General features: G+C 39.0%; 1 protein-coding gene across 1 annotated transcript; it reads right to left on the bottom strand.

Annotated features, from left to right (window-relative positions):
• Positions 1 to 9,748: 9,748 nt before the first annotated feature.
• Positions 9,749 to 20,412, bottom strand: LOC139732686 (probable methyltransferase-like protein 25). The gene is made up of 7 exons (XM_071643541.1): positions 19,876 to 20,412; positions 16,686 to 17,639; positions 15,714 to 15,977; positions 14,254 to 14,357; positions 12,263 to 12,356; positions 11,595 to 11,741; positions 9,749 to 9,838 (listed from the first exon to the last, which is right to left on the bottom strand). Exons 1-7 carry the CDS (start codon positions 20,410 to 20,412, stop codon positions 9,749 to 9,751), a joined length of 2,190 nt encoding a protein of 729 aa, XP_071499642.1.
• Between the last annotated feature and the right edge of the window lie 238 nt (positions 20,413 to 20,650).

Here is a 20,650-nt window from a genome sequence, read left to right as displayed (position 1 = left end):
TTCCCTCTCCAAAGGGAGTGGAGGGAGAGAATGGTAGATGAGAGTTTGATTCTAGTGACTGGGATACATCACAAGGCACTTTAGGCACTACATGGAGACAGGGTGCTAAAAAAACAAACACACAAACATGACAAATCAAAAAAGAAAACAACAAAACATATCATAATCTAGTTGCTTCATGTACAGTGTATAATATAAGCTCATAGATTATTTTTTCGAACAAAATCATTGTCACATCGCAATAAATACAATACAAAAACTATTTCAACATTGCAAGGTCACGATGCCATGTTGTCCAATGTCGCTGCAGCATTCACATCTCTACTGAAAATTATTGCATTAATTTAACACAAAATGATTTCCTCTGATCTCTGCAGTGTGCCATTCAAATCATGGATATTTAAGTCTCACCCCCCCCCCCCCCCCAACACTCATTGTTCAGGTTTTACTGATACAGAAGTTTAACACAATGTCACAGTGTAAAATATGGAACATTAAGAATGGTTTATTACAAACGTCAACACCAACTTATCGCCAGACTTAATTCAGACATCCTTGGTGCAAGACAAACTTGCAGCCAGATATTTGATGGAAACTTTTCCCTTTTCACAAGGCAATACACTTGTTCAGAAATGTATTCAAATCAGCGGACATTTTTATGAGGTCCGAGGACAACGCATGTAATATATTCCACAATATACATATCCAATGGATTTCATTTCAATACATGTGCTGCTGAAAGAAAAGATATCCTGGTAAGCTTCCTTGTTGTCAGTGCAACATTTGTTTGGAATGTAAGCACAAAATTTGATACATATGTTAGGAGACAGTCTATTTAAATAGGTGCTTAAATTACAGTACTACTCTAACGGCTGCTGAACTTTGGCTTTTGAATATTCATGGAAATATATTTCTACTGTTAGGCATAAAGATGAATTCAATGTTTACATATCAACAAACAAGGGAAATGGGTTTGACACTAACCAGGAAGAATGTAACCTTACTCAAACATCTGTATGGTGGCTGTTGATGGTACATCAATGAATCAAAGCTAGCTTTTCAGTGGCCTCACAAGCAAAAAGAAAACAAGTTTTATTCTCTGACTATGACAGTGTCTTAACTCTTAATGTGCCAGGCCCAAAACCCCTAACGTGCCAGAGGTTTTTACCAAACGCCAGAACGTTTCGATACTGCATTGACAATGAAATTTAAAACCGCCATATCTCTGAAACTATTGACTGTTTTGAATTGAGTTCTACACAACATATATCAAGAAATGTTTGTTCTTTCATGTCATGTAGTCAGTTTGGCATAATATTTATCTGAACCTGAAATATTGCAGAAATAATTGATACATCAGAAAAATTATTAGCAATTTCTGTGTAGTATGGAAAAAAGAGTCAGTCATGTTTTTTCTTCCATAGAACGCTCCCTTGACTCTGTGAGAAAGTTTTAGAGCAACATCTCCTCTTTCAAATGATAACAAAATTGCCTTCTAGAATTGTATGATTTCAAAGATACTAGCTGTTTATTTTGTCTCAGCAATTTCTCTTTCTGCCTCAGTAATTCATTCCCAAATCTGAGTCCTTTAGTCCCAGATCCTGTATTTGAAACTAAAGTGATTGTCCCGGGCCCTGGAAGAGTGTCTTTTGTCCACTTGAGAAGGAAGAGCCTACTAATCCTTCTTTTGTCTAAGCGGACCACGGGCGCAGGTACTCTATTGAAATCGGCGGGTCTTTGTCCGCGCGCAATTCCTATGTTAGCGTGGGGACGATTAGTGACGTTCACCAAAACAAAAGGATGAAAGACTTGACCGACGACCCTCTTTGAGGGACAAAATCAAAAGAGCTTCCCGCAGGACAGCATCCAAGCGGAACAATGCGACTGGAACCGTATAGACAATACACGCAGAACCAATAGCATACACACGTGTGGTTTACCAATGAGACTTTTGATCCATACACATCTCGCAGAGGGTGCGCTCGCTGCGGGTTTTCCCGACACGAAAAAAATACATCTAGCTGAAAAATCGTGTAATTACTCAAAATTTTCTAATGTAAGCATGCTCACATTTTTAGTGGAAACGATGGCTATGCTAATCAGCTACCACTACACATTATTGGCAGTTTCTTGGTGTAACACATTACGGTACCAGAAGAACTTAAATGATCATTGTTTTTCTCGCTCTTCTTAGTCGCCGATCGGCGACCATGGCACGTCAGGACTAAGGTCGCCGTTCGGCGACCATGGCACGTTAAGAGTTAATGGCAAATTGACACAATCATACCAACAGTCGTAAGTAATGAAAAGGTCCTACTTAAGCCACAGATGTAATCTACCAACAGTGCTCTGAATCTCTGGGGCAATACTTTGCAGCCCTATTTCTGGGACAAACTTTGGGAAACAGGTTTAATTCAACTAATTTGTATACCTTACTCCATAAGATAATCCCTTTAAAGCATTACTCATGCCAGAATCTTTCTGGAGATTACAATGTTTACCTGAGGCTACAATGTGGGCCACCAGTAACATCTGAATAACTTTGCCCCCCTGCTCCCAAGAATAAATCCTTCCCAGATAAATAGAAATTTAACGGTGACAGTTGGAAAGTGTTTTTGCAATAAAAAGGTGTGTGATGCATGGCATATGATAAAGCTCAGAGTTTACAGTGGGCATTGACAGAACCAATAACTATTGCAAACAATCCCTGCTGGCAAGTGTTTCGATATCACATTTGTCTTAGTATTATTGCTATGACCCCTACTAAAATGGTTGAATCATATGTGCTACTGTTTCCATGCATCTCCTGACTATACTGCCTTGTAATGGTGTCATCTAACATAGACACAAGTCCCACACCTCATATATTATGGCAGTAGTGGTGGGCTAAACAACCATCAATTGATCCATCAAGGAAATGTAGTGTGCACATAAGAGACAAAAACGAGGCAGAACTGCAAACTATGGAGCAGATGGATCACAAAATTAAGCACCATATAGACTGGTGCAGCTCCAAGACAACAAACGGTCAGAGGACGGTTCAATTAGTTTGTGCCTTGACCAAAATGACTTAACAACTTCCTAAAGCACTGTCCACACAAGGTACCAATGCTGGAAGAGGTAAACCCAACCTTTGCAGAGACACGATACTTCGCCAAACTGGATTAGTCTGTTCACCTGGAAGACAAGGGTCAGGAGCTGATGACATTCCGCACAAACTCTGGAAGGCACTGCTTTCAGCGGTTGGTTACCCTTGGGACTGTGTGTCAACCAGAACATATTCCAGCAGCACATGGATTGAATTGTCAATGGCATATCAGCGATGTTGGAGTCATTGGTCACACTGAAAAGGAACACAACAGAAATGTAGGTCACCTGAAAGAGGAGGCCTAATGGGGAAGGCCTTGTCTCCAACAGTGCAAAATGTGCCATCAAAAAAGACAGCATTGACTTCTTTATATCACTCTACACAAAGAGTGGAATCCGACCAGATCCAAGCAAGGTTGAAGCTATCAAGTCAATAGACACATATACAGACAAGGACGATGTCCAGAGGAGCCTTGGACCTGTCACGTTCCTTGCCGGATACATTCCAAACATCTCTGAGAAGTTGTTGCCACATCTCTGAGAAGTTGGCACCACTCAGGAAAGTGTTGAAGATGGATACACCATTTATGAGGGAATCTGACCATGAACTGCATTCAATGCACTCAAGGATGCAATCCTGGGGGTGTTTTTCGTAAAGCTCTTCTTAAAGTTATGAACAACTTGTCATGAATATGCATTTTATACAAAGGAGGTGTGGCCTGTTTGGCCCAGGGGAAGTCAAGATGGCTCATTTTCGAGTGACGCTGGGACCATGCTGTCCGAGGAATTCAGAGGGAGGAATAAAGTTGTTATAACTTTAAGTTTTCGCGTGATGGTGAATTATTCCGTGTCACGAATTTCCCTCATTCCGTAATAAACTGAAGAACGACTGGTGATCACTTTTTGTGCTGAATTATTGAAATTCTGATAAGTATAGCACATCAGAGCGTGTTCCAAATCCTTCTTAAGTTGTTAATAACTTAAAGAACAGTTTATGAAACACCCCCATGAATGATTCAATGTGGAACAAAACTGGTGAAAGAGGCAACTAAGCACCTCAACCCACACCTGAATTCCCTGTGTTGGTAGTGAAACAATTACTCTATGACCTTGCAAAAAAAAAAATGCAGTGGAGCTTTCCTAACATCTTTGGAGAAGACAAGCTTGTGGTTATGCTAGGTGGGCTCCACAATGAGATGGCTTTATGCAACACCATGGGGGATCTTCTGCATGGGTCTGGATGGCCTGAAACCCCGGAAACAACTGGGTTAGGTAAGGCAGAAGCGGCAGACACAGCTTTTCCAAAAGTGTCCGATGCAAGGAGAACAATGCATATCAAGTTACTTTTCTGGTACTTGACAACCTTCTATTAAAAAGCAAGCATATGAAGACAGTAGAACCAAGAGTACTCTTGAGGATTGGGTCATACGGTAGCTTCCCAAGAAAGTCCAATATTCAAATTCTGGCTAACTGTACACAAGTACAAACAGATCATATTAATGTGTGAGTTTCTTCAATTTGTCTCCCTCTACAAATTAAATTTGTTAAGATCGCAACTGCTGATCTACAAATCAACAAATGTGACGAAAAAAAAAAAGGAACTAGTGGGCTCGAACCTGTCATCTACTGCTTTCTAGGCAGCGACATTACCACCAGGCTGTCCCTGGTTGCTGGCAGTGACACAATGAACATGGAACAAATACCCCGGCTCCAAAATTCCAACATTGTTATGTTAAATAGTCCAAAGCGGACAAGGCATACTAGATGAAGAACTGTGATCTTAACAAATCTAATTTGTAGAGGGAAACAAATTGAAGAAACTCACACCTGCACCTTCATCCCTCTGAATGATATCTTTCTTTACGAACCAACAAAATGGTGAAGGAAGTTGGTGGCATTATTGGTCTCACAGAGAACCCCATATGCTGGAACACTAGATCACGACTGGCTCAGAAATTAGCCTCGTCAATGAGGAGTTCACTGGTGGGAACAATTTTGATAATGGTGAAGAGCTTCCCCATTATGAGAAAGGACATGCATCTTAGAATCTATAATTTACGCCATGCCAAAGATCTGATGGAGGTGTTGCTGAGCAATGGAAATCCTTTTGAGGAGCACAGTGGAGTCCTGGTTACACTAGACAACTTAAGAAAACAAGGTGTGTGAGTCTCTGGACTCTGGACTGGTCTCTGGACTGAATTTGGACTTGTTACATCTGGCTCCACAATTGCCAATAGAAGTAGCTATGAATGAACACCAGTACTAAAAGAAAATTAAATTTTTCACTCATGTTCGATTATTTGATATGTCGAATTTCAATATGATGACATCTATGCGTTGTGAAGTTGAATTATTTAATTGAATAAGACATCATGTTTATATTGGATTACTTTTGTGATAAAAGGGGAAGATGTGATGTACTGGTCTGATTCAGCAACACCCCTCTGTAAGTACCACCCACAATGACCCATCTGTCTACCACTGAGTTGGAAACTCCCACCGAGGCTTATCAATAAATCCTCACTCCTCATTCACAACTTGTCGGAGTCACACGTGTCCTTCTTCTCCCTCTGTCTCGTAACTGCCAAAAACTACACTTCCGACAGTATTTGTTCCTTCAAGTGCAAAGGTAAATATGGAGCTTTAGCAGGTAGTTTGGCATTGAGTCTTTGATCTTCTTACAGTGACACTCTCACTTTCTTTTTGACAAATGTCAAGTACAGTTGTTGATCAGCATGACACACACCCACAATGGGTGGCATGCTACACTTTCGATACGAGTCATATTATACATTGACCAGTTACTTGCAAGTATTGTTGACAATCCATTTGAGACATCGCCAAGGTTGACAGAAACTTTGTCTGTTCACTGTACTTGAATGAATCACATGAGGACAATGATATTGACTTCGTCCAAATTGAGTTGTTCTCAAAGAAGACTAAGGATGTGGAGAGAATTCCTCCAACCAGTCTAGTTCCTACTCAACACAACTGTAGCTGTCCAAACTGCAGGTGACAGGGTGGGCATTGTCTTCATTGCTTTGCTAATTTGTCTCTTTCCTGGTAAGAAAGCAACTTTTAGTGTGTAATCTATAAAGGAGTAAGATTTCAAGTTGATAATAACACCTAATAGTAAATGATCTTAGATAATCCACACTCAAATACTATGATACCACTGTACCCGACGGTGTTGGTAGTGATGCACTGCTAGAAGCTTAAAGACAGCCAATCCCTTTTACATGCAAATTTTTGAAAAATTAGTGAGAACACTTAGGTATTGAAGAAAACATTATTTGGAAACCTCCTGTAAATTTTGAACTCAAGAGGGTCTTTATTTGTTTAGTAAATTGACCGTTAAGATTTGAATATTTTTTTTCGTACTACGAAAAAATTACAAATCTAAACTACTAGTCTAGTTTTACAGACCTGTGTGATGCACTTAGTTGCACGTGTAGTTCATGTATTAGTGGTGTGTTATTATTTGCTATCGACAACAAAGTAAGAGAAGCTAGTGAATTCTTCATTTCTAGCTGACAGCTTTAATATCCATATCTTTTGTTCGAAGTATAAGTATAATTATTACAACCACAGGAGGATTAATGTATGCAGCTGTGCCTAGTACACAGAATACGTTACGGTGAGCGTTTGGTGCATTATTTGAATTTTATTGGCTAACAACCTTCTAATATCACATAAATGTTATAGATTTACAATAGTCTTGTCATTCTGGTAGAATATATCATGTTCTGTGCTATTTGGGAAGGAATGCAAAAGGGAAGGGCTATCTTTAAGATGAAAGGGGAGAAGTATGATTCAATGAGTACGAAGTTAGAGTAGATTCTAGTATAGCAACACTTACAGTAACAGGTCATTTTATGTATACACAGTGTATCATACTGACAGCATTGTAAATCAGGACTCTAAGGAAACCAATATGACTACAAGTAAAGTACTAGCCTCTGTTATTCTATAGTAGTGTTTTTTTCCCCATCGAAATCAAAGGGTAATCAAAATTAGAAGTTAAGTAGCCCATGGCATTGGGTTCTAACAAGGTCAGATTTAGTATGAATAAAGATCAAAGTAAGATGTAGACTTGTTTACTGTTCATATACATAATTTCAAAATATCCCAAGTCTTCAGTCTAGCTGCAATTCGTCATGAATAAGATTGACAATCAGAGCAACATATTTACAAGTTTTGTACATTTTTCTTTGTTCAATATCTTTCTTTATTAGCAAACCAAATCATGATGATCCATCACACCCTGACTGTATTACGAGGATCTTCAAGTACAGAAAGAGTGGCGATGTAGCAAAAAAGAGGAACAGATATCACAGTGCTAAAAGGAGACAACGGAATGTATGGTATTGATAGACCAAGCATCAATACTAATCCTGACACTTCAGAGGATATTGGTAATGTAATTGAGCTTCCATTAACGAGTTTGCAACCCAGGGTAGACACAACTGATTTTGCCACCGCTACTTAAATTGTGAAGAAATTAAGTCATGGAATGACCCAACCTTGGTATAATTTGACATGACTGTTTGCTTCACAGGATCACCTCTCGACTGGGAGAAACTCTCAGGGCATCAAGGAGAGGTTGGAAGAGTACCACAATGTGTTCTCCAAGAAATTTAGAGATTGGGTGCACAAGTGCAGTCAAGCATAGCATCAACCTACATGATGAGACCCCCTTTCGAGAACCCGTCTCGAGATCCCACCCTCTGACTACGAGAATGCACGGAACTGTCCAAGGGATTTTCTGGAATATGGCATCATCCTGGAATTGGGCAGCAAGTTATCCTCTCCTGTAGCATGGGTTCAAAAGAAGAGAGGTATTTTGCATCTCTGTATCGACTACGGAAAGTTAAATTCATGATCAAGGACTAGTATGCATCCCTCACATTGAGGACACTTTACATTCAAAGAATAGTGCTTAATGGCTCTCCTGCCTGGATTTGAAATCTGTCTGCTATCAAGTTGAACTTGCCAAGGTAGGCATGCTCTGGCATCTCTTGGGGTTTCATGGGTTCAACCTCATGGCACAGGGAATCACCAATACCCCTGCAACATTCAGCAACTGATGGAAAAGTGTTTCAATGTTGCAGTAAGGTCATAAGGTGTAATTCAAACAGCACAATTAGCATTTTTTCCTACAGTTCATATGTCACCAGATGCCAGCTGTATTAATAATTACTATTCTAATCTGTATGGCAGTAATATTCAAACACCTGAGAAATATGCTTTATCTTTCCTGTAATATTCTATTTTCATAATTGGGATTTGAAAGGTTGAGTGTACCTTTAAGGATAAGCTTCCTTAACTCTGTTATACTAATAATTTTTGTTTCTACAAGTCTGCTTTTGGTGTATGTAAACTCTCCTGTAAGACCCAAACTGGGCACAGTTACAAAGAAACCTGCAACACACAGTAGTGTGCTCAGGTTGCTAAAGCAACTTCAACACGTGGCCCGATTGGTCAAATCGGTAAACATAGCACACCAGAGTTATAGCATTCCAGGAACTTGCTCACATGGATATCTTTTCCTTCAATTGAAAGTTATCATTGAAAGGCTGATAAAAGTTAGCAACAAGTAAATGCCATCAAAGTGACATTCTAACTGACCTTGAAAAAACTTCAAATGCAGAATATTGCTTCATGGAAACAACTGAAAAGTGACTGCAATGTCTGCTGCACTTCACTACAATATGCACAAAAGCATTATGACAAATGTGATAAGATATTTATTTCAGACCAGATTTTATCAAATGATATCAAATTATACTGATATCAAATTTACCAACAAAATATGCTCTGTAAGAAAGATCCGCTAACCTCATTTCACACTGGTAGTCATTGAGAGCATAATCTTTCAAAATTTCTAGAATTTTGAGAAACGCCTTCCACTTACACACCCAAGATATTGTGGGAAATTGCACAACTCACCTAGGAAAAAAACCACCCTTTTCTAAAATAGATATTGTATATATATGTCTCTTACAGCATTCAGTGTGTCAAGACATGCTTTTTACATTCAGTCATTTTAAGGTATGGGGCCCATTTCACACAGATTAATCTTAACAGTGATCTTACGATTGATGCAATTCAAAGTTACACTCCATCTGCTATTAAACCTGTACTTTAAATCAGGTGTAAGTATTTTTATGCAACAGACGTACGATCAATATTAATCATATGCTCAGTTCACTGAGTTATGCTCGATAAATTGAGCATAAGATTAAGCGGAACTCTTTATGAAATGGGATGCAGCTGGTAAACTAAAAACCAAAAGTGTTAATTGCTAGAATATGTCAAGTCTTGGATCACCCAAATCTACACAGAGGAAAGTTTGATTGTATTTTCTCTGATATGCAGGGAATTGCAACTCTTCTTCACTTCAAGTGGACCCTGGTTTATAGAAAATAAAAAAAAACAACAACAACAAATACAGAAACGATCAAAATGCTTACTCCGCGACAGAGTAGAGACTGTAGTAATGAGATGAGTTATATTCGAGGGGCCATGGAAGTCAGTTTGTGATACCCAAAAGCAGTCAGACATGGACATCTGTTCACTGTGAGTGTTCACCCTTCACTGGATTGGCAAGAACTGGACTTTCTTGGCAGATCTTTGCTGAAGCATACCAGGGTGTGACCAGCTACAAGGACTTCACCGCCAGGATTGCATAGCAGCGTGGAGAGGTCACAGGGTCAAACAAGGGAACAATGCAGGCCATCTGGACATTGGGCTGAGAAGGACAAATAGTCAAAATGGAATAAATATAGGATGACTTGACCACAGGTATATCATATGACTAATTGCGTATCAAAACACTTAGAACTATACACAAATATGCAATTCTGAGCACTAACCTTTCATCAATCATACGCAAAAGCACAAAAAAGAAAGAGCATAGTAAAACTAGAAATGTCGCTTTGGCGACTGGTATGCCTCCGCCATAATGCATGATTTTCCCAATAGGTCTGGATAGTACATGTGGACAATGTGTGATTACATTTTCACAAAATTGGCAAAATATTGAAATGACAAGTTTGTCACAAATGTGTTGAATGTTCACCTTCCTTGACCAAGGTTTAATTGGATGAATAGGAGAGCATGTATCTAGGGATTTAAGGACTTTAACTTGACTTTGACCCATTCATACATTTAGGCATTGAGTAATTTTCAAGGTACAGGTGTGGAGAAAAAGTGCAATTTCTGAATTGAATAGTAAATTGTTACCATTTTCATCTGGCCCTTGACCCTAAAATTCATAAGATAATCACTTTCAGGTAGAACATGCATAATATGTACGAAGTTTCAAGAAACTTGAGCCACTTCCGAGATATGGAGGAAAAAGTTAGTTCAGCACTTTCAATTGATCTTTGACCTTTTGACCTTTGATGCAAAAAAAGAAGGAAAAAAAAACTTTCCAGAGAATTTCTATTAGGTTACACATGCATACACCATGTGTAAAAAAAAATAACCCTGCTGGCATTGCATAAATATGAGGGAAATAGTAAAATTTTGAAGTGTTGCGCTTGACCTTTGACCCCTGACCTTTGACCCCATGAACCCTACATTCTCTAGATAATCACTTCCAGTCAGTACATGTATATACTATGTTCCATGAAGATACCTTGAACAATTTTCCAAGGTACGGAGAACAAAAAAGAAGTTTTAATATTTTTACTTGACCTTTTGACCTTTGACTTCATGACCCAAACTTTCACCAGAGAATCTTAATTGGGTAATACATGTATACATTAAGTTTCAAGAAAATATCTTCAGGCATTCAATAGATATGGTGGAAATAGTGAAATTTTATGTATTTGACCCTGACCTTTTGACCTTTGACCTTTGACCTCATAACCCAAACTTTCACCAGAGAATCTCAATTGGGTAATACATGTATACACTAAGTTTCAAGAAAATATCTTCATGCATTCAATAGATATGGTGGAAATAGTGAAATTTTATGTATTTGACCTTGACCTTTTGACCTTTGACCTTGAGCATGTGCACCCAAAAGTTGATAGGCACAACTTCACCCCCTAATACACATACATGCCAAGTTTCATTAGGATACCTCAACAGGTTTTGATAGTTACCTTGTCCACAAAATTCATTACGGACGGACGGAAGGACGGACGGACGGACGGAAGGACGGACGGACGGACAACCCGAAAACATAATGCCTCCGGCACCACTTCGTGGCGGAGGCATAAAAAGAAAAAGCATGATAAGGATCTCTGTATCTTACTTTGTTTTTGGATATGCCAGCCATTTCCAAATCAATTTTCATCAAATAAACTTAAAATTCCTCGTAGGATGGTATGCTCTGTAATCTTTCATAAGTGGTTTCTCAGTACCTTGCAAAAAATTTAAAGTGCAATCCCCATCCCTGCCAATGGTATACCATCCCTTTAACGGCAATGTCACCCAATACTACCAGGTACCATCGTGTGTTTCTTTGAAAGGGAGGAGTCTGAGTGTGAGTTCACCTGTTCTCTGAGGTAGGCGAGTCTGTCCAGGAGAATGAGAGCTTCAATGCTTGGAGCTAAGGACGCCCTCAGCTGGTTGTATGCGGCAAGGTTCCTGTAGAAAGGCCGGTATCGTTCCTCATACCCTTCTATCACAGCATCAGAGAGCTGTGGACAAGAACGAGAGCTTGAAGAGGTCAAAGGTCAGATGTCGCAACACTAACCACATTGATCTTTCCTGAATAAATGCATAATTTCCTATGAGTGACTTTTTCTTTTCTAATTCAATGACAGCATAATCAAGCATTACATCAACACTATGATGCCTGTAAAGAGACATGATAAACTGCATTTTAACTATTAAACCAATGCCAACTCTTAACATAATTCTAAAATTCTACAAAGTGTTAAATATACTGCAGCATTTACCCATTCCAGTGAAATTAGCTTTCAGGTGGGAGGGGGAGCATGCAGAGAAAATAAAATGAATTAATAGAAGTGTAAATACTAACATAATTTATAGAAATACAAGCAACTTGATGTGAAATGTGATACATACACCATTGATCACATATCAAATGAAAAATGAAAACACATACACAAACATGAAAATAGGAAGAATGAGGGAAAAACATGTTTTGTAAACACATAAAAAAATAAAATATAAATGGAAATGAAATGTCACAGACCTTTGACTCATCCATGCCAAGCTTTTTCAGAGCTCTCCTTGTGTACTCCAGAAACGTCTTGCATTTTGGAGCCAGCTTCCCAACGATTTGCTTCCTATAGGAATGATCAAACAAAAACAAAAACAAAGTGACACATGGCCAGAGAAAGACTGTAGAGATGTACTAATTTTTTCCACTTTGAAGAATACTCAACTTAACTTTGAATTGAGTGTTTGGGAATTTGCTCTCCTAATAATGGTAAAGCTGTATGTAAACTCCACATTCAACCTTTTATCTGTGCTGCACTTCCCACACATGGTATTTGTCCTATTTGTTAAACAAGAAAGGGCCTCCTCAGCAATGGAGAAGCATTGCAACAGAGTCATCAAATTTCATTATCAGCTGAATGTGAGTTGCACATCTGTGAACAACTATGTACTCTGAAAAACTGTACATGTATTTTCATTCAACTGTTGTCCTTTAAATCTGTACAATGTTGACTGTGAAGCTTTGCCCTGTCTATTGATCCATGATGTGTCTCTGCAAACAAAGTGTCTGCACAGCATGGTGCAATGTGCCTGTTTTGTATGGAAGATTACTCCATTATTAATGTAAGCCCTCAGCATCACAATGTTACTTGTTTGCCTGTTATACTTGAGAGGTTCTTCCAAACATGTTCATATACATGGCAAGCTGCCATGCACATATTTTCCCACAACTGGCACACCCCTACAGTACAAAACACATTGTATTCGTGGTTAATGTAGTTCAAGGGGTCATAGTTTTTAGCTGTCTGCCTGCTAAGAAAACCTGGTGGTGAGTTCACCTACTGCTATCTATCCTTCTATTTGACTCTGTATTGAGGATTAGCATTTCTGGTTGAAACCTACAAATATGTATCAAGATGTTATGGGTACATTACAGGTTAGCAGAATAACAAACACATACAACAACACTCACTGTGCTGTATGTGTTTGTCACTCTTGTCATTTCTGGGGCAAATTATTTGCTCTAAAGGGCCCCATTTTTTTTTTCTCTCTCTCTTCTTACTTTAGAACACATTAGATTTTTATCTTTAAAACAAAGTAGTATTTGAAAATATAATCTATGTTTCATATGTTGTGTTTTAACTGATGAAATTATGTTATTCTTATGCCATTCTACAATGTATACACAATTATTGCAATTCAGCTACTCAGCTGTGAAGATGATTGAATAAACCATGAATTGAACACAACAACAGCACTATCTGACAATAAAAAAGTTGATAAAGCAATATAAATATCTTGTAATCATCATTATGAATTTACAAATTTTGAAGACATAATCATGATCAAGATAATATCTTCTTTTTTTTTTATAAGGCATCAGTGCTGGTATGCAACAAGTTTATACTGGGAAATAGCCCTTCTCACTAATGATAAATGAAGTGTTTACTTGATTTTATCTACAGGTAGCAAGATATGAAATATTCTATAGCCTTTCTGGTTTGTTTGAAAGCCTTGGGTATAGAAAAGTTTCTTGAAGGGTTTAGATAATGCAACATAAAAACCACTTTATGTTTAACACATTTCTGTTTCAGCACTCCTACTACAGCAATACAGTACTTTTTACCTACAGTGTACAATGGCTGTTTTTTGTTCACTGGCATGATCACAAAGTTTTTTTTTTTTTTTTTTTTCTTTCCATATGACAATTAATACTGGTACATCAAATATCTAAGCATGAAATCAGGGGGGGGGGGGGGGGACCTCCCTGATGGTAAACTTAGTTTTGCACAAGACTGAGAGCCAGAATGATCTCATGTTTAGCAAGCCAAGTCATGAGGCAAAACATCCCATGCATGAATGTCTTGAAGCATAAACTAACCGACCGTGTAAGTCAGTAAATGCATCAACCAACACAAGATTACTATATGCAACTAAATAGGGGATGAAGGGAGAGTTTAAGTGGGTGTTAAACCCACACCTGCCTGTACAATCATCAGAGTCATCAAATATTAGAACACCCACCTGGTTGGAATTACATAATGCTCTTTGCAGATGACTTGCAGCACGGCCCGGTAGAACAAACCTTTTACATTAAATGAGTCCCCAGCAGCAACTCTCTCTGCAGCCTGTCAATTCATTATTTAAACAAACAAGAGGATTATGGAAGAATCATAGAATACAATATCCTAAGGACACTTCAGTATAACAGAAGCAAAATGTTGAGCCCTACTGTCATCTACAACATGATATGACTAAAAATATACACTGTAGATCATGTGTATTCAACAATATGACTTGACACTATGGTAGTGGTATACATGTAATCTTGGCAAGTGTTGCATCTTGTTGTCTTAGCTGTGAAAAGTAGCATACACGTATGCGTGTGTGTGTTATATTGCAATTCTGGTACCGGAGTGCCTTACATTGTGCTACTTGTCATTGTAGAAAAAAAAAATGGCCTTGGTGCCCTTTTGACCAGAATTAGCTGCCCTTTAAAAGTGGCCTTAATGCCTTTTTGAGTGGCCTTGATGCACATTCATTGAACTTATGGGGTATCTAAGGCCACTTTGCCCCAAGCTAAAAGTGCCCTTTTAAACATGGCCTTGACCTTCAAAAATCCTATTTTGAGCCCTGCTGTTCTTTTGTAAGAGACAAATGATAACATGTATTGAAGGAGAAATCATTGACAAATGATACACATACATTGTATAGCTGAGTAGTTATTATATGCTGTCATATAAACCTTGATTGACATATACTGTATTTGAGAGATCGAAAGGAATGTTACAAAAAGTAGGGTTTGATCATAACCAAGGGGAGAAGAAGAAAACAAAAAATGAAATTCTATGTTCTGCAACTCTATACAGTGGTAGTTGTAGCTTTAAAGTAGAGATTCTTTCTACAATGTTTGACAGAAGAATTTCCCTTTGATGCATCATTAGACCCACAAGTATTTGTGAAACAAAAATTTTACAGATGGCTTTCATACACATTAAAGGTCCAGTTTACCTTTGGGAGCAGTCATTTGAAAAACATTCAAGAGATCGCCTTTCATGCATATGTGTAGGTCTGTTGTACCACAAAACACCCTCCCATATAAAAGTTTTGCAATAAATCCCAAGATATAAGGAGATGTCAGTATTTTTCTCAATGAACCGTAACGGTATACGGTTTAGTCTGGAAACATTTTTATTATAACTTATGTTCACATTTTGTATATCTAACAATACTTAGCATCGATTTTATTGATTCAAATTTTCACAGTGGTTGTTTCTATCCCTAACTCATATTTTAGAACTATTTTAAAGCAGTAAAGCTGGGTTTTTGTTTCATCTGCAAATGGTAAATTATGCCTTTAAGCCAAATTTAACAATGTGTGACATAATTGTAAAGGGTCTGACATTGACATGATGATTTGCTACAAATGTATCACACGATCTGAAATATTTTTGTCTGTCATCATGTCTGATAATCACACTAACCATGCAAGCTGTCATGCGAGCACCCCTCCCCAGGGCAAAGTGTCTTTCTCTCAGCCAGTTGCTCATAGGGAAGAAGTAGGATGTCCCCATCTCCACACCGGGATGCTCACGGTCCCACTCATCGGTCTTAGCAAACTCCTCTGTGACGTGATGATAGCAGCAACCAACACCACAAAGGCACTGAATTCTGGGATTGGCCACAAAGATCCTCAACATGGAGGGTGCTAGATTGCCACATGTGTGCAGACCAACCATCATGAATGGCTTTTGGACCATCAGCAGGAATATGATCAAGGAAAGAATTATACACTAATATAAATGACAATGCATTCCACGTTACAAGCATATTCATTGAAAAAGATGGAAAGTCATAAATGTCAACACATTCTTAACAAAATAACAAATACCTGAAACAATATCTCTTCATACATTGTAATTCCAAGTTTTGATTTAAAAAATAGATATCATAAACTCATAGTTTGTATGAGGTTTCAGCACTTAACCCATAGAGGACGAGCTGATTTGTTATAACAGACGTTTCCCATAGACACTTGCCAGAGTTTTCTCTGGACTAGTCTTCAATGGGTTAAAGTGAAAAGACAACTAAAAGACAGTGAATCAAAGTATGACTGTAATGTGGTATCAATGTACGGAGCTTCAGTTTTTAACACACAGTACAAAGAACATGAAATCATGACATAGAAAGGCATTATAACCTGATTCTAACATGCTTCAGTGCTGTGTCCTGAATTGCTCAATTTCTACCTCCACTGACAAGAGGCCCATTCAAATTTCAGAGATCTTTAGACTACTTTGCAGGGGAAGTGGTACAACTGCTAATCTGCCAAAAGGTTTTGTGTGCACAGTGGATGCACACTGAACAATTGGTTTAAACATGTAGATATACCGTGTATATAAAAATACCTAAAAGAATTAACAGATCTCAGCTTTGAAAACTACACTTGTATATACCTCTGTCAAGTCAAAGTGACTCGCCTCTTGATCTGACCCCAAAATGTCCCCAATGTCAGTTTCCTCATCCACATAGCCAGTCAGGGAGACAAATGCTCCAGACTCTTCTCTTGTTTTCCTTAATTTCCTCTGGTCTGAAACATCTTCACTATTGACAGTTTCTGTTTGACATGACTGCTGGCAGGATCTACTCTGGCCTTGGTCAGAATCTGGCTCTTGAGAAGAGTTTGTGACATGGTGACATGGTAACACACTAATTTTGGTTGAAACAGCTGGGGAATCCGCTTTACCGGTCGTAGACAAGAGCTTGTCATTTGAAAGATAATTCTCAGGTGAAGAATAATTCCCTTCATACCTGCATGCTGGGATTGTAGAAGGATTTGACGCTAATCTGTTTACCATGGACGAGGACTGCGGAGACACTGGCTGAGATGCAGGCAACGAGGATTCTCCTCTTTCGCTGCCGACAGATTCACAATTAAAGTTTGTAGTCAATGGTGATACCAAAGATTCAGGTACAGACTGTAGATTGGCTGATGATAAACGAGGTAGACAAGATTCCTTAAGTTTGTCACTATACGACAGTACACTGTCATCCGCAGACGAGGAAACTAACGACGCACCTGTAGGTATGTTTGAAGTGAATGAGTCAGCTTCACTTCCAACATTGCACACTGTGTCACACCCTGGATCCATTTTGAAGCGATTATTGTCATTTGACAAACTTGCCCCTGATTTTGTTTCTTGTGGTGAAGCATTTGGAATATCACTACTGACAGCAACATTCTGAGCCAAGTTTCGAATGATTCCATTCCACTGTTTATCCAGACGATTGCTTCGTTTAAGGGCACCAAAAGTGTTGATCTCCGAGACATCTACACTGGCCACTGTCAGTCCGTATTGCTTGGAGAGAAACTGGCCCAGGTATCCTTTGCCACTTCCAATGTCGATAACCTGATGTCGAGGGCCAGAGCATACAAAAAAATAGAAAATTATATATTTTTAAATACAAATATTCATTATCAACCTGTTACAAATTTATAACTTTATAACTTTACAGTGATCACAATCACATGATCTAAAAGTAGAACGCTCTCATCATCAGCGTGTGGGTTAACCTGGGGCGCTGTAACCAGTAACTACAGTTCAGTTGTACATAGATGTGTTGGGGTCGCCGGTGCAGTCACGTGTGGGTGTTCCATTACAAAATTACAATCTTTATAAAAAAATAACTTCATGTATGCATGTTATCTCAGCTACTGGCTGGTGGACCACAGCAAATTCTCAGCAGTATCGCCATGACAAGATGACTTTAAGTGAACATCGATCTGACTTTAAAAATGACTAATAATGTGATGATATTCAATTCAATTTCACTGTAGACCTTGACATCTAGAGACAAGAGTAGATCTGTGCCAAATCATGCAAAAAAATTAACCCTACATTGTACATCACATTATGATGTAATTCAAATTGTAGAACATAAACTTATTCAAGCCCCCTGGCCCTGTTGGCACTATGTACAGTACCATAAGCTGGCAGAGGAGCAAGTAGCCCGACCAGGCCAGATGCCATGTGCAGCCATAGTTTAGTAAAATTAGCAGTACACTGTACAGTAGGTAGCTACATTACAGTGACAGGGCTGTGAGTGTAATAATCAACGGGCAAGATGACATATTAAATATTATCACCCATACAGAGGATTTTTAGAGCCCAAATACAAGTGTTATTTTGTCGACGCACCTCATAACCTCCAACCCACTAACAGAAAGGTTGTTGAACTCGACCAATATTTAAAGGGGATGGCTAGTAACCTATCAGTGGGAATCAGTGGGAATGCTGAGGGATGATTGTTCCATTCCTTGTGGGATTCATTTAAGAGTACTATATATCTACTGTTGTGTGAAAATTATTTGCTTCAGAATGATCTCATATTCAAGTAATGTGCACAGATTAATGTTCCGTCACTGACCAGGCACGCTAACCTGGAAAGATTAAACTGCACATTACTTGAATATATGAGACCATTCTGAAGCAAATAATTTTCACACAACAATAGATATGTACTCTTAAATGAATCCCACAAGGATTGGAACAATCATCCTCCAGCATTCCCACTGATTCCCACTAATCAGTTACTAGCCATCCCCTTTAAAATATTGGACAGCAAGAGGGGGATTCCCCAAAGTTTTTATAAACTGCACCGTGATTGGTTGAGATACATGTATGTGTATATACAAGATGACCCAAAATATGAAGTAAAAAATGTCTGTGATTGGTCAATCACAAATTAACTAATGATGTCGTTTTTTCTAAGATTCTATGTTAATACAACTTACAAATTTCATATATTAATTAGTTAAAACTGTACATCAAAATACCGTAGTTATGGGTAAACTTGGCCTAGTGGGTAAAGTCGGCCCCCAGCGCGCGCAGTACAAGTAGATCTAGTTGTACTGCGCGCGCTGGTGGCCGACTTTACCCGCTAGGCCGAGTTTACCCATAACTACGGTACATAGATCACTGTTTTATCTGGGAATGAAATAGATTAACTTGCACTGAAGCCCATGTCAGGATCAAGTACAGTAGGAGACCATACAGCACTCAGTCTCAGAGACAGAAAGGGTACCGTAAAAGTGGATATTTTTGCGTGACTAATTTTTCGCGCTTGGCCAGGTCGGAAGAGTTTCGCGTGTTTTTAATTCCGCGGAATCAAGACATCACGCACAGGCACATATGGCAAGCAAAAATATTCGCGTGCTTTTATTTTCGCGCTAGTTTCTGGTTGCGCGAAATGCGCGAAAATTTGAACACCGCGAAAATTTCCACTTTTACAGTAAGTGAAAATACACTTGTATTCTTTGCTAAAATCCTCTGCTCTGTACTCACTGTAGGATAACAATGATAATATTGGATGTCCTATTTTCGGTTATTACATTAACAAGGAAATATTGGACTTGTTAAGCAAAAATGATATGATATTGGACTCGTCTTCGACTCGTCCAATATTTGTTTGTGCATAGCTCGTCCAATATTTCCTTGTATTAACCGTAGTCAAGGCCATCCAATATTCATATAACTAAGGCATTGTCTACTACCCTAGACTACAAACGTACTTTCTACCACCACAAGTACCGTGCTAGCACTAGTAGTACCCAGGTACTACTAACGTGCCAGGCCTACTACATACCTGGTTTATTTCCATGGCTGCAGAAAATGCAGAGCAAACATGGGCCATGACAGCAACTTCGTGTGATTTCTTTTTCCCCATGATTCGCTTTGCCAACTCATTGTTCACTCTGTATTCGTCTGCACGCCCATGTTGCTCAGCCCCAGTCGAAATCGTGGAATCACCCCTTCCGCCACGGCCCGCCGGCGCCGGAGCACCAGGGGTAGCTTGCCTGCCGGTGCTGCTTTCGATGAACCGATCAGCATCGTTGACAAAATCCACACATGTTGGGGCATTCAGACGATTATTCCTGGCCAAGTTGCAGAAGTTTTCTACTTTCTGAAATTCATTTCGCCTTCTATCGCTATCATAATTATTAAACACATGCCCCCTGGGCAAACTTATGAGTTCCTCATCTGTCAGTTTTAAACATTCATCAGCGAACTTCTGATCAATGGAGGCGACATTTTGAGTCCACATGTCTCGCGTGAAAAAGCTCACCGTGCTCTCTTCAGCGATGGTTTTGAATTTGGACAAGAAATTCACAATTCCTTCCATCATTCGTCGCTTATCCCAGTCATTCCGGCAGTCATTCCTTTTATCGAGACCATGGTATACGGTGGGGACTAGAACTACAGTGTATTTGATTATCGCGATTAGGCAATGTGCACTTTACGGCCAGATTATGCAGCTCCTAGCTATCAGTGTCGACGTCGCGCCTCGCACCCGTGCTTACACAGGGCGCAACCATCTTACATTGTACACAAAGTGCTCAAGAGGTGGCGGAGTGTGTTTT

The sequence above is a fragment of the Diadema antillarum genome, unplaced genomic scaffold (genome assembly GCF_040938485.1).
Source record: "Diadema antillarum isolate AM-2024a unplaced genomic scaffold, OU_Dant_1.0 seq00000442_RagTag, whole genome shotgun sequence".
Taxonomy (NCBI): domain Eukaryota; kingdom Metazoa; phylum Echinodermata; class Echinoidea; order Diadematoida; family Diadematidae; genus Diadema; species Diadema antillarum.
This window is presented reverse-complemented; position numbering and strand designations above follow the sequence as displayed.